The 14,171-nt window shown below is 50.2% G+C and overlaps 6 protein-coding genes across 6 annotated transcripts; 3 read left to right on the top strand and 3 right to left on the bottom strand.

Annotated features, from left to right (window-relative positions):
- Positions 1–364: 364 nt before the first annotated feature.
- E0L32_000686 (uncharacterized protein) lies at positions 365–2,118 on the bottom strand (the record flags this gene model as incomplete). The annotated part of the gene is made up of 2 exons (XM_031141545.1): positions 365–1,748; positions 1,802–2,118. 2 exons carry the CDS (start codon positions 2,116–2,118, stop codon positions 365–367), a joined length of 1,701 nt encoding a protein of 566 aa, XP_030994220.1.
- An 871-nt stretch (positions 2,119–2,989) lies between these two features.
- Positions 2,990–3,871, bottom strand: E0L32_000687 (uncharacterized protein; the record flags this gene model as incomplete). Its single annotated transcript, XM_031141556.1, has 1 exon — positions 2,990–3,871. The coding sequence occupies one exon, from the start codon at positions 3,869–3,871 to the stop codon at positions 2,990–2,992; it is 882 nt and encodes a 293-aa protein (XP_030994221.1).
- Positions 3,872–5,426: 1,555 nt separating this feature from the next.
- On the top strand, positions 5,427–8,075 carry E0L32_000688 (uncharacterized protein; the record flags this gene model as incomplete). Its single annotated transcript, XM_031141568.1, has 7 exons — positions 5,427–5,500; positions 5,719–6,177; positions 6,236–6,672; positions 6,908–7,014; positions 7,065–7,119; positions 7,188–7,504; positions 7,587–8,075. 7 exons carry the CDS (start codon positions 5,427–5,429, stop codon positions 8,073–8,075), a joined length of 1,938 nt encoding a protein of 645 aa, XP_030994222.1.
- Positions 8,076–8,954: 879 nt separating this feature from the next.
- Positions 8,955–10,697, bottom strand: E0L32_000689 (uncharacterized protein; the record flags this gene model as incomplete). Its single annotated transcript, XM_031141579.1, has 1 exon — positions 8,955–10,697. One exon carries the CDS (start codon positions 10,695–10,697, stop codon positions 8,955–8,957), a length of 1,743 nt encoding a protein of 580 aa, XP_030994223.1.
- Positions 10,698–11,717: 1,020 nt separating this feature from the next.
- On the top strand, positions 11,718–12,302 carry E0L32_000690 (uncharacterized protein; the record flags this gene model as incomplete). Its single annotated transcript, XM_031141590.1, has 4 exons — positions 11,718–11,745; positions 11,796–11,925; positions 11,979–12,002; positions 12,050–12,302. 4 exons carry the CDS (start codon positions 11,718–11,720, stop codon positions 12,300–12,302), a joined length of 435 nt encoding a protein of 144 aa, XP_030994224.1.
- A 105-nt stretch (positions 12,303–12,407) lies between these two features.
- E0L32_000691 (uncharacterized protein) lies at positions 12,408–13,731 on the top strand (the record flags this gene model as incomplete). The annotated part of the gene is made up of 5 exons (XM_031141601.1): positions 12,408–12,410; positions 12,714–13,001; positions 13,049–13,133; positions 13,185–13,607; positions 13,664–13,731. The coding sequence occupies 5 exons, from the start codon at positions 12,408–12,410 to the stop codon at positions 13,729–13,731; spliced, it is 867 nt and encodes a 288-aa protein (XP_030994225.1).
- Positions 13,732–14,171: the final 440 nt, after the last annotated feature.

Raw genomic sequence — 14,171 nt, forward strand, 5'->3', positions numbered from 1 at the left:
CTGGCCAGCACTAAACAAGGCTAGCTTATCTCCTATCTCCGCCTCTTCACTTCTAGGTTGTGAGACTAGTCTCAAGGATTTATTTATCTAAGGCAAGAACCCATATTCCAGGCCGCCTCGACTTCAAACAGTTTATCTGGAAGTAAACCGCATAGACAATGATAATAACCTAGGTATGGCAATGGTCTGAATAAACTTTACAAAAGAGATTTGTTTAGACGTTACAGAAGTAGCGACTACCCCTCGTTCTCACACTGTTTCAACAGTCTAGATCAATATCACAGGCGAAATTACGTGTACGGATGAATTGGCACGCATCAATACCTCAGAAGTAGGGAAATAGTTCGCCTTCTCTATTGTTCAACTAGTAAACATATACAAACTCGTCGTTTTTCGAGTCGGTCAGATCTTTGAACGCATTGGCACCGAGCTGAGGTCCGCTTTCATCACTATCCGCATTGATATACCGGTGCTCCATGCTGAGGTCGCGAATCTTAGCGGGTTTGCCGTTCCTGACTCTCTTTCGTTCCTGCATCTTGTTGAGGAAAAGCAGGTTCACAACCTGAAGCGCGATGACTGCAAGGAGTGCGCATGTGATGCCCATGGTCTTGGTTAAACCAGGCTTGTACTCTGGTGCATCGGCCGAGCTGAAGAGGAGGGGGCCGATGATATTACCTGCAGAAGAGCCGATGTTGTACAGTGACATCACAACGGACTTCTTCGTCGCTCCGCCAAGATTTGAAATCATCCAAGACACGATGAGGGGGTTGCCACTGAAAACAAAGGCAAGCATGTAATAGGCCGCGAGGAGTGGCGGGATGTAACCACGTGGCAAAAGATAGAGCATGACAGCCCCCGCCAACACTGGTAGCATGACCAGAGCCAGGAAGACCGACTTGATGCGGAATCGGTGAGCCAAATAAGAGGCGGGGAAGATAACCAGTAGCTGCACCGCTCCAAAGGGGATATTCAGTAAAGACGTGCGAGCGCTGTCAAAGCCGAAGCCACCGATAATCAGCGGGCCAAAGGTGTTCGTGACAGCGGCGGTTACGTTGAGGCAAAGCGCCATGCCAATGAATAGCCAGCTTTTTGGCTCGATGAGAGCTTCAAAAGCCTGACCCCATTTAAAGTCGCGGCTGCCAGTTCCGGTCTGGTTGGCTCGAAGACGCTCGATAGCCTGGAGTTTCTCGGTTTCCGTGAAGAACCGCGCAGAAGCGACATCGTTGTCGAGCCGCCAGTAGACAACGGGGGCAGTAAGCACCGTCAGGACTCCAACAAAAATGAACAAAATTCTCCAAGACGCGATGTGGCTGTCGATTTGACCCAGCCCATACGACACCGCGGCCGCAAACATTGTAGCCAGGCCATTGGTGCCGTACCAGCAGGCGACCCGCATCGGCTGCTCGGCACGACGGTACCACTGGGAGGTGATGACAGAAAATAGCGGCAGGCAGGCGGCCTCGAATAGGCCCAGCAGGAAACGCGTTGCAATCAGTCCTCCATAGTTGTGACAGGCAGCCATGCAGGCCTGAGAGGTGCCCCATCCGAAAACGAGTGCCGGCATCAGAATCCGATGCGGTACTCGGACCATGATCCACGATGAAAATGGCAACCATACCAGCTGTGCAATCGCAGCAATAGAGCCCACCATGGAGTATTGATTACCGGTGAGATTAGTGTCTTTGCGCAGTCCCCAGACGGCACCGTATCCCAACACGGACTTGTCGAGGATTTGGAGAAAGTAGACCCTGTGATACAACGGGTTATTATTAGTACAAGAGCGATCGCAGATGGGTTGAACTGGGCCGGCTTTTTACCAGACAAGGATTGAGAGGATATGACGGTCAGTCTTGCGGCGGATTCGCTTGTTCTGGGTAGGATAAGGATGTTAGCGGTGACGAAATGGGGCGGATATATCCGCTCGCTGTCATGTATACGGATTGCTTCGCTTACATCTTCCTCTGTGAGCTCGACGTGCTGCGTGCCGATGAGTTCCGCGGCACGATCACCGTCTTTGGTCACCATAGCATGATGCTTCAGGCTGGGGTCGGCATCATGTTTGGCATCTTCAGCTCGATGCACTGACGTGTCGTCGCCAGTCTTGGAGATGTCAGTCATGGCTCCGGAGGTCTGCGTTGTGGGGTATGACTTTTTGTGTTTACGTTGCATGAATTGGATCAAGAGATGGAAGGATTGAGGTTTATATGTATCTCGCCGCCTTTCCTGAGGCGCTGATCTTTGCACCATCGCTCTCGGCAACGAAATTAACAAGTGGGGAACCCCCCAGATACTTCCCCGGAGAACTTAACTAGATGTTTGGATGTCTTCGTGAGGGGCTCTGGGGAGGGGTGGGGGGCGCCGACATCAATAGCCGTTGCGCCCTTCATTGGGCGGGCGGAGACTCCGCCCAGGGGACAAAGCGGCTTAGCTCGGCGTTTGGACCCGGGGTGGGAACGCGTCTCAATAGCCGATCACTCCAGTCATCACCAACGAACCTTTCAATCACAGTTAATAGGAACTAGAGCTGGTTGAACTTCAGGTGATATTTGTGGGATATGGCGACTCATCAGATGATTGCATCCCAAGAATGCACCATTGCCACGATGGGACAAGAGCATGTCTCTCCTTGGTGTCATGCCATTACTTGCCTCAACTAGGAGTACGCTGAGAACGCCATTTAGCTAATATAATCAGATCTATGGATTCAAGAGTATTGCAGGTATCAATGTCGCTGCCCATGTGGCCAGACCCTCGCTTCTCAGTACTTAGCACCTTGTGTGAGCCTCAAGTTGAGCAGGTCGATGGCCACTCCTCAGAACGTGTAAGGCCAGCGAGTCTTGTTTTCTAACAAGCTTTCAAGCCTACCGAAACCAAAATAACTTTGTCATTTGTGTGTTGCTAAGGGCACACAATTTCCGGCTTGAGAATTACAGGCTTGATAATTATGTATCACTGAGGTAGAGGAACTCCAATTACATACATGGCCCGATTAAATCACTTGCGATGCCTCTCCGGCTCTGCCTGTTGACCCCATCCAGTCCATGTGCTCCTCAACAACTTTCTGCATCGCCAATGTGCCCTCCTCTATGATGGTGGTCAAAGGCACTTTCCCAGCCCTATCCCTCATCACATCTGTGAATTTGTTGTTCATGGCGTCATTGATATTACACTTCGCCATTCCATGCTTGATACACTCTTTGAAGAGTTTTTCATCAAAGTCACCGGCACCATGGAGAACGAGGTGGATTCTCCCCTTGGTCGACTCATGTATACGGCCCAGTCGGTCATAGTCTAAGCATGGACCTCGAGGCCCATACTTGCCATGTACATTACCGAATGCTGGAGCCAGCCAGTCGATACCCAGTTCAATAAATTCATCCGCCTGCTCTGGTGTGGTTAGGATTCCCTCAAGATCTCCAGTGTCTTCAACGCCGTCTTCACCACCATTAATCCGCCCCGGCTCAGCCTCGACAATAATGCCTTTCTGGTGAAGAAAGTGCACAAGCTCCTTTGTCTTTGCCATGTTTTCCTCCTTATCATAATGGCTCATATCAGCCATGATACCATCAAAGCCCCCAAGCTCAGCTGCGCGTCGGATGATCTCTGGGGACTGAGCGTGGTCCATATGCACCGCTACTGGAACTGTCGCGTTATCCGAAGCCTCCTTTGCGGCGTGGACAAGAAGGCCATTGGCGTATTCGATAGCCCAGGGGAAGAGCTGAATGATAACTGGGGACCTCTTGGCCTCGGCCGCTCGAACGGAGGCGATGATGCCCTCGATGTTGTAGCAGCACATCGCAGCCACAGCATAACCACCCTGGGCAGCTGCATTGACTATGGCCAAAGCCCGATTGCTTTTGTGCTGGGCCATGGTGGCGAGCACGTCGAGGGTTTCGAATTCCAAGAGATGCCTGGTATTGGCACAAGCGTACAGCGTACTATTGATTGTCTGAGCAGAGTTGGCACTCAAGTCGCGGACTTTCGAAGCAATTGCACTCGGGTATTTCGTACATGAAGTGCCAGGCTGTGGATGAGCTCGGCCATCAGCTCCCTTGGCTCGGTCTCCTGCCGGTGGATGTTTGCTTTATTCCTTCTCGGCAATTCCCTGGGCAATACACGACTATGATGGAGACACTGGAATAATGGCGTGGGGGTGGGTTGACAGACATGGGGCGGCTTGTGCCGTGGGGGGGTCAATAGCCGACTGCAAGAGTCGGCTATTGAACCGGGCTCATGGCGCCATCCAACCAACATTCTCTCGGTCTCAGATATTGACGCCAGGCCGGTCCAGTCATGATACTGTACTGTCAATTCAAAGGAGCACGCACGCGATGCCACAGTCTAGCCAGTGTTTTCAACGATAGATCATCTCGAGATATATCGAAAGTCGCCATTCCTTGGTTACCTCATTATTTTCTGTGTAGAGTCACCACATTGCCAATCTCCAGTTGGTTGCTGCAGCGGGCCAGGAACTCTTTTCGCCCCCCCCCGCCGCCGCCTCAAGAATGTTTGGGAGAAGTGGCACTAGCCAGGATCTTCGATCAGGCGTGACGGTTTATGGCGCACCGCTCTAAGGTCCATTGGGTTGGCCTTCCATACTCGTTTCGCGCCTTGATCTTTCAAAGAAAGAAAGTGGCGGAAAATGCTACAAGGAGTCCCTCTAGCCTCGAATCGATCCAAGGCACGAGCTGTTGACATCATGGTTACAGAAACTGTTACTCAATTTTTGTCACCAGTGTCTTTGAAAGGCTACCTAGGTCCAGGACATAACAAGGATTAGATTTTTAGCTTCGGAGCCGGTACGTGGGGGTCAACAAACTATCGCGAAGCTGTGTGGCGGGTGGGCGAGAAGAGACTAGGAGGTGCCGTTCTAGTTTACCGCATGAGATCACTTGATGTCGATCGTGTCGGTGATTGGAAATTAAGCCCCGATGGATTCTATAGCCGATCGCTTCTGATTGGCCAACACTCCCGAACGCTGGCTACACCGCTGGCTACACCGCTGGCTACTGTCTCTCGACGAGTCCACCTTTATGGTAGAAGGCGTGAGGCGATAGAATGCCAGACAGGTAGCCTTTCCCTCTATCCCATCTAAATCGAATATGCTAGACGGAGGTTGCTTTCAGTAGGGTGACAAAAAAACAAAAACAACTCGGAAATGTGTTGCATGAGTCAGCTCCCATAGGTCCTTAGGCGCGGGGGGGGGCTGCTTGGCGAGGCCACCATTGACTGGTTTCCACACATTCCCCGCACGATTGAACAAATAGACCCGTTCCACAAGATCGTTGTCCCCGTGCATTTGATCGGCTTTCCATGCATTATCAAGGGCCGAAATCACTGATCTCGCCCTCAGCATTTGCACCTCGTGCCCTGGGGCCCATATTATCTCCATTGCTTTGCATCAATAACCGCTCAGGAGCAACGGCATGACCTCGGAAAAGGAGAGACGCATCTCTCGTGCGTGTTTCAATTGCCGTTCGAGAAAGACCAAGTGCGATTTGTACGTCCATCAATCAGCCCTTGCTACGCTACGCTTATCCTCGGCCATCCCTTGTCTTCCTTCTCACTAACTCTTGGAATCGGAAGAGACTCTAGCGGGATCCCTGGCCGGCCGCCATGTCGCAGATGTACCGAACAACATCAGGAGTGTATCCTCGCGACATCAAAACGCGGCGGTCGTCGTGTCAGGCGGACACTGACTTCCCAACGCATTACCAGCGAATCTCTGCCTATCTCGCCGGCGCCACACCCTACTCCAAGTTTCATTGACCAACTGCCCGAGCAGGGCCCAGTTACCGATGTCACGGAGGAGCGTCCGAGTTTCGAAAAGGAAGCATATGGACAGCTTGGTGCTTGGGCGTCCATGCGGCCCTCGTCGGCCCGGCATGGCCAAAGTTTGATGTCTGGTCATACTCTAGGGGATCCGGCCAAGGATATAAACGGGTTCCAAGGTCACATTGCCTCCTCCGATCTCCTCAACCCCTCCGATGCCTTGGACCTTTTGGCACAAGTAGCCGATCTCGAACAGGACGACCAGCCTAGCTCTACATCAAGACAGACAGAAGTAGAGAGGCCTTCTTCGACAGGCGAACTCGAAACACAACCTCTGGATACCGATTACCCTCCTATGGCGACTGGTGCTTTGAGCCTTTCGGATGCTTCATACCTGCTCAAACAGTAAGAGCCATACTGAGCTAGTTCTGGACCCTGCCGCTTGCTGATTCTTATTCTGCAGATATCATGAGCACCACCATCCCTTTTTTCCAATAGCCTACCCGGCGATTTTCGATCCCGGACATGCCGCAAAATGGTTGAAAAAGGAGGAACATCTAGTGACAGCCGTCTTGACAATTGCCTCGAAGGACGATTCAGCTTGGTCCCGGGCATACGAAGCCTGTTCACGGCACATGGAGAGTCTGATCTCGAAGCTTGTATACACTGGATCTACCACAGTCGGCGCCGTGGAGGCCCTTTTGATTCTCGCCGAGTGGGCTCCCCAGCCCCCACCGAACGACTCGGTCATTGGTCGCGGCAAAGAGGATCAAGGAGCATGGATGATGGTGGGCATGGCCATACGTCTCGGCTACCTACAGAAGTTGGAACAGACCAGTCTGCTCAATGGGCAAGGGCAGCTGTCGGAACAGGCCTGCAGACAGCGCATCGCATGGGCAGGTAAGAGATGTCTTGACGGTCCTTCCCCAATCCCCACAAATCACTCTAGGGATAACTGATGGACTGTGAACATTGCGCTTAGCATGCTACATGAGCGATAGACAGGTGTCCATTCGCTTAGGCAAAGGGTTTTGGTCTCGGGGACCCAGCCCGTCCACACATTTAAGAGAGGCGGATTTTCCCTCGCTACAGGCGCAGGCTATAGGAACTGACAATCTTGCGTTACTTTTTCAAGCGCATCTTGAGCTTACTCAGCTCTTCAGCAATGCCCATGACATTCTCTATTCTTCGACACTTCATAGGGAACAACTCTATGTGGGCGGAGAATATGTACGGTACATTGTGAGTTTGAAGTCTTAAACATTCTATGGGACTATGTCTGACCCAACAAGGACGACTTTTCCTCTGTTCTCCGAAGGTGGAAACTCACATGGGGTGGTTTGAGTTGTAAGTACTGGCTAGAATGGATCAAGGTCCTTGAACAACACTGTTGTTAACATCATATCTGAACTCAGTTACTCCACTGGTCAAAACGTCCTTGATTTTGACTTACGATTTCCTTCGCTTGTATATCAACGCTTTCGCCTTCCAGGCAAATCTCAATCGAGCTGTTCGGCGAGCTTTCTCGGAGTCACCAAGTCCTCAACTCAAAGGCCCGTGGTTTGTGGACATTGCCGGAGCTCCAGACGCCAGATTCATTTATGAGTCAATTGACGCAGCTAACTCCTTTCTCGGCATATTGAATGGCTTCGTCAACCCTGAGACTGGGCTGAGATATATGCCCCTCAAGTACTATCTATATGCCATATACGCCGCGGTATTTCTGTTCAAGGTATGTGATCCTGATAACAGCGTATGGCACCCTTTAAGAAGTGGGTTACACAATAGACTTACACAAGCACGACTGCTCGTAGGCCATCATGGCAGGTGCAATTCCTTCTACAGACGCATCCTGTGTCCGTCGTACAGTTCAGGAAACTATTCTCCGCCTACAAAGAACATCATCTAATCGCCACAGTCTGGGTCACCGATACGCCCGCTCCCTCCGTCTATTCTGGCGGAAGTCTTTCCGGAACAAACAAACAAGCGAGAACATCCCTGGCCGTACCTCTCCGACCCCTGGGCATGGCACAACATTCAGACATAGTTCGGTAGATGCGAGTCTAAGGGGCGAGGTGGGAGAAGGAGGCCTCGATCCAACTTACTGGAACTCGCTAAACAGCTTCTCCTGGAGGGATCTTGATTCTCTAGGGCAGTTCATTGAGAATGACATCTTGACCGGCACCACCGATGGAGTTTTGACGACACCTGAATTCATTCAAGAACGGAGCTCTGTCGTCAGGGACAACCTGCCTGTTGGATTTTGGAATGATGTGTGCGATAATCATGATTTTGTATTTTAGAAAGAGACGTAATGGGGACTGAGCCACATCTCCATAGTCCCACAGGAGCTGTAGAGTTATATGCATCTTACACGGTGATATGGTTACCCAGGACTATTACAATAGGTTCAGAAGTTTGCAATGACCCGGGCCGTGAACTTTGATAGACTACGTATACAAAAAAGCGTCTCCAAATTGCTCTGCAAACAGAGTAATGGCAATGCCATATGTAGCATGGGATCCAGCAGCATTGCTTATGCCACCATTTGGGGACATCAAGCGTGGTACTGTGAACGAGGAGGGAAAGCACCTAACAAAACCAACCTAAAACATCATCAACTCTTAGATAGAAGCATCAACTTACCTAGTCGAACAACAGGCTCAACTGGCTGATTAACCTAAGACTCTGCTCAAGCACTCCAGCACTCAAACAACACTGTCTCTTCTTGATCAGAACGAAGCTGGATTGACTCCCCTAACTCCTACAAGAACGTCCTCCCCTCTCTCTATTTATTTAGGTGCTGGGACTCCCCTTAGTCTGTGCAGGTCGTCCAGCCAAGCAGTGATGAGATTGATCAAGTGTTTGAGGAGTCCCCGAGCCCGGACACAGTACAACAGCCGCATCCAAGATGCCTTAATACAAATGATTTTGATTTTCATTGTCTTCAAGGGATGCGTGTGAATGATATCATAGCCACTTGAAGTTAGAGCAGCTGCGAAGAAGTAATGTGGATTATGGGAAAGATGCTCGCGAGTGCCTCGACTCGCTATCCGCTTGTCGCGGAAGGCAAGGATGCCGTCTTGCATATCACATATAGCAGGGACGCCGATGTTCAAGGGAGATATTAAATGCACCCGACTACGAAATAAATGATATAGAACCCAGGATTAATGGTTGAACTAATGATAGAGGTCTTTGTGATCGTGCTTGATGGCATCTGCACCCTTCTCAGCCACCATGTAGACAGAGTTTTGAATACGACAGTCAGGAATGACGGGAATGACAGACGCATCAATGACACGGAGGTTCTTGATCTTGTGCACCTTCAGACTGGCATCCACAACGCCCTGCTCGATGGTTTTCGACAGGCGAGCAGTACCACATGGATGAAACGAGGTCTGAGAACGGTCTAAGACTGTTCTCTTCATTGCCTCATCATCGTGCAGTGGCATGTCCCATGGATACTCATCTTCGACAATATCCTTGAATCCTTCACCATTTTTGAGAACGTCGTAAGCGAATCTGATTCCTTCACGGATAGCAATGATATCAAGATCGTTGTTGAAATAATTCAAGTTGATAGAAGCTTGTTCCAAGGGGTCGTCGCTGTTCAGAGTGACTTCGCCACCCTCGGATACCGGGCGAACAAGGTCAACCATGACAGTCATGTAGCTACCCTTGTTGGGGTGCGGGAAGTGCCACTGGAATGCACTACCGAAGAGCGGGATGAAATCGAGCTCGAAATGCGGCTGGCCGTATGGACAAAAGGGATCAAGGCCACCATTCGCAGCCTTTGCCTTGCGGTACTCAGGTGACTTCTCCAGGTATTTGTCGATGCGGGGGAATCCGATCATCTCGAGGAAGGGTGACCCCATGGCGCCAGCGTGGCCCTTGGAGTAAGTCGACAAGACCTTATCATGAAGAGGGCCTTTTCTAAGGACATGGCTATCCATAGAGAAATTGTCCTTGACCCGAAGCGCGAAAGGAACACCGGGATGGTCCAGCAAATGCTGGCCAACATGAGGCGAGTCGACCACCAGAGGGATGCCATGCTTAGCCAGCTCAGAAGCGGGTCCAATGCCGCTCAGCATGAGGAGTTTGGGGGTTTCAAAAACACCCTGAGATACGATAACTTCACGCGTGGCGTAGAAGCTAAGCTCTTGCCCCGAGCTCGTGATCACAGTCACTCCCTTTGCCGCCCGATCGGCATTGTCGAGAATTAGCCGCTTCGAAATGACTTCAGGTAGGATAGTGATATTCTTCTTATCGGCCACCGCAAGGAAACTTCCTGACCGTCGGCCTTTGTAGATTGTATTGACGCTGTGAACAAGGCCACGCATCTCGCCGTCAAATATGTTCTCGGAAATAGGCTCGCCAGTGGACTTCCAAGCTTTGATAAGGAGCTCACGGAAACGGCTCATTTCCGGCATGAGGTCCGCATGGGCGATGTGAATCGGGCCGCCAGTGCCAATCTTCTTCAGTTCCTTCGGAAAGAGGCCCGCGTCATCATGGTAGGTTGCACTCTTCCGAAGATAAGGGACGAGGGGATCCCATGTCCACTCCTTGCCCCCGTATTCCTCCCACATATCGAAAGTACCCTTGGATCCAGGCACCCAGGAAAAGTAGTTAAGTGATGAGCTACCACCAAGCGCTTTCCCACGGGTATTGGGTTTCTCGATACGCTCATAGTCATTGCGCTTGACCATGGTGGTCTTGTACGCCCAGTCGTACTGGCTACCCCGGAGATCCATGGCAAGCGCAGGAGTGCGAATGTCTTCATTAACAATGGAGTTGCCGATCCCAGCTTCAACGACGAGAATATTGACGGTCGGGTTCTCAGCCAAGCGTGCAGCAACGATGTTGCCAGCTGTGCCGCCACCCACGACAATGAAGTCAAAGCGTGCTCCGTCTTGAACCGACATGTTGGTTGAATATGATGTCTGTTTTTGGATGGAATTGGAAAGTGTAGAATGTAGATACTGTCTTGTTGGTGTCAAACAGTTGTTGGGATCTCGCAAGGTGCATGATATTCTCGAGTCTTATATACCCAAGACTGAAGCACTTCTTTCCTTCACCTCCAGAGCCCGGACACCATGATATCATGTTTAGGATTGAAGGTGATGTTGGATGAGCTCTGTGAATCGATCCTCATTCGTCCAAAACTCTTTCCTTTTTGAGCTTACAACCACAAGCTGCAACTTTAAACTGATGCATGTCAGCTATCGTATTCTTCTACCAATGAACGACGTGAAGTAGAACATGCCGCCATAGGCTATCAGAACATGTGAGGTGATTGCGTGTTCTAAGGTTCTCTAGACTCTTAGTCTTTCGATGAATGTGAGTTCTTATTCGTTGTGTAGTTACACTGAAAATGGCAACAGAGTCTCACATGGCTGGCTGACGGTGATCGGGGGTCTCGGGGTTGAACCGGAATGGCTGCTCGGCCAGCTGTCTGCAGGAATGTCTCCACTTTTCAGCTTGTTTCGCTACCAGATGGGGTAATTCGGCATTTCTTTGGCATCCCGCATGCCGTAGTTTTGAAGTAACCGGTATAGGAAATGCTACTCAACGAATCAGTGATGCGTATTTTCCCCACTTGGAGTAAAATCTAGATCACCCTTCAGAAGCTCACTCATTCTAATACACGAATCTGATATCTTTCGTATTATTGAGCTGGGTGAGCAAAACAGGAAATGAATCCGGCGAATCATACCTTGCAACCCGGCCACACAGGATCAGAGTTTCTGAGGGCAAAGTTTATTACAACTATATTTTACAGAAGCAAGGTGGCCTGATCATGGAAACGACAAGCATTAGAAGCATTACAAATGAAGAACCTACAATAGATAAGAGGCTCAGATTGTCCACCCATGAAACTACACGCTTCGAATGACGATTCTGTAGTGTCTTCGTTCTCATTTGCATTTCAACTATTCCTGAAGATGTCCTCTTTCTACACACTCGCTGAAGGTACAGAGTCCTGTGTAATATCGAGGTTCATATTTGCTGAACACAACCAGGTTGTCCTCAGCAGAGGGATGATACCAGTATCCAGCTTCGCAACGGAAGTGGCGGTGGTCTTGTTTTACTGCAAGACACACAGCTCATTGAGACATTGGCTCACTTTTCAAGAGAGCGCATTCCCGAGAGGTAACAACCCCATACTACAATGCCAGATCAAGCATTTCACTAACGGCATGCAGGGTTGTTCACGCCAAGGCTGCTGGGTATGTTGATTTAGCTCCTTGCAGGTTCCTTGTCTGACTCACTCCAGCGCCTACGGGGAGTTCGAGGTTACCCACGAATGCACAGACATAACCTCTGCCAGTTTCCTTAACGCTGTTGGAAAAAAGACACGGTGCCTGGTGCGGATTTCGACCGTGGGCCCGGAGCGTGGTTCGGCCGATACCATTCGCGATGTTCATGGATGGGCTATGAAGCTTTACACAGACGAAGGCAACCTGGATTGGGTCTTTAATAACACGGCAAGCTGTGGAACTCTTCCTGTCTTAATTGACGGATACTAACCATGTAGCTTTTAGCCTGTGTTCTTTGTTCGGGACCCCATCAAATTTCCTTCGCTCAATCGATCACATAAGAGGCATCCGAGTACAAATACTCCTGATGCCAACATGGTAAGTGGTAATACTATCCACTCTATACATTTGATCAGCCTAACATACTTGGATACCAGTTTTGGGAGTAGGTACTCTTAACAAAGCATATCAGAGAATGATGCAATCTAATTACCACTAGCTTTCACGTCGGCAACCCGGAGGGTATTCATGAACTCATGCACTTGTTCAGTGACCGAGGAACTCCGGCTTCGCTGAGAATGATGCCCGCATTCAGTGGCCACAGTTAGAAATTCACTAGAGAGGTGAGTAAGAGTCTCGCTTGAGGGTTATTCACCTGACCTGCTCATAAGACGCAAACAGGACGGTACATTCAGCTACGTCAAGGTTCATATCAAACCTCAACTGGGAATCAGAAACTTTGACCGTGAAGCCGCCAAGCAGGTCGCGGGTGAAAACCCTGACTATCTAGTTGATGACCTCTATCAGGCAATCGCTAAAGGAGATTACCCGAAGTGGAACGTCTACGTTCAAGTGATGTCTCCCAAACAGGCCGAGGGATACAAATGGAATATATTTGACATGACTAAAGTCTGGCCTCACAAGGATGTCCCCCTAAGGCAGATCGGCGTCTTAACTCTGAACAAGAATGTAAGTCCAACAAGCTTCACACTCTGATTTGATTACTAACCAAACAGCCCGACAATTATTTCACAGATATTGAGCAGGCTGCATTCTCGCCATCGACAATTGTCCCTGGATGGGCACCTTCTGCAGATCCGAGTACTATACGTCCTGCTTGATGGTTTTGCTCCAAAGCTGACATGAATCTAGTGCTACAAGCTCGCATGTTTGCCTATCCAGACGCTGCACGCTATCGCCTCGGGACGAACTATCAGATGCTTCCTACGAACCATGCCAAGTCGCCTGTCCACTGCCCATATCAACGGGATGGGTTTATGAACTTCACCGACAATTACAACGACCAACCAAATTACGTGGGATCCCAGCTCGAGCCTATGACTTTCAAAGCCGGTGGAGCGCCTTGCAGCAGACTTTCAACCTTGACCGAACACGAGAAGTGGACTGGTGAGGTTCTGAGCTATACCAGCAGTGTGACTGCCCTAGACTTTGAGCAGGCGACTGCTCTGTGGAAGGTCATAGGACGGGAACATGGCCATCAAGAAAGATTCATTTCCAACGTGGCTTCCAGTATATCTGGGGTTACAGACAGGCGTCTCAGATCTGCGGTGTACCGTAAGTCACCCTGGTCATCCCATCTGAAAGGTTTGTCCGCTGCTAACAAAGCGCAGAACTGTTCGCGCATGTTGACAAGGATCTTGGGGCTCGTATTCAGGAGGCCACGAAACTGGATAATTAGGTAGGTAGGCCCCATTGCTTCCACGAGGTCGTGTGTCGACTTTTATGAAGCTCTAGCTAGGAACTAGATTCTGGAGAGACAGGTGGAATTTGACTCTGCATCGTTTCAATTGCACTTCAGAGGTTCAAGCTATCGCTCTTAAGGGACGAGATGACTTCAATGCGGAAGCGTCTTTTCGGGTAGATCCGTGATAGTAGGAATTCCATTTAAGCAATATGAACTCAAGGACTGCCCGTAGGGCTTATGATATTTGTCATTTGATGTATGGAAGGGTTCATCACTGTGGAATGCTGGGGTATGCTTTGCAGGGCCCATCAAAGCTGAGGGACAAGGGGGTGGAATGCACCCCACACACGTGCTCCTCCACCCGGCTGTGCCGGTCTAGTTCGGATTCTTACCGGCGGAACTTTGGGAAGTTGCAGCGGTGGAGGGGCAGAGAA

The sequence above is a fragment of the Thyridium curvatum genome (assembly GCF_004353045.1).
Source record: "Thyridium curvatum strain D216 chromosome Unknown NODE_3_length_876553_cov_77.224826, whole genome shotgun sequence".
NCBI classification, from domain to species: domain Eukaryota; kingdom Fungi; phylum Ascomycota; class Sordariomycetes; order Thyridiales; family Thyridiaceae; genus Thyridium; species Thyridium curvatum.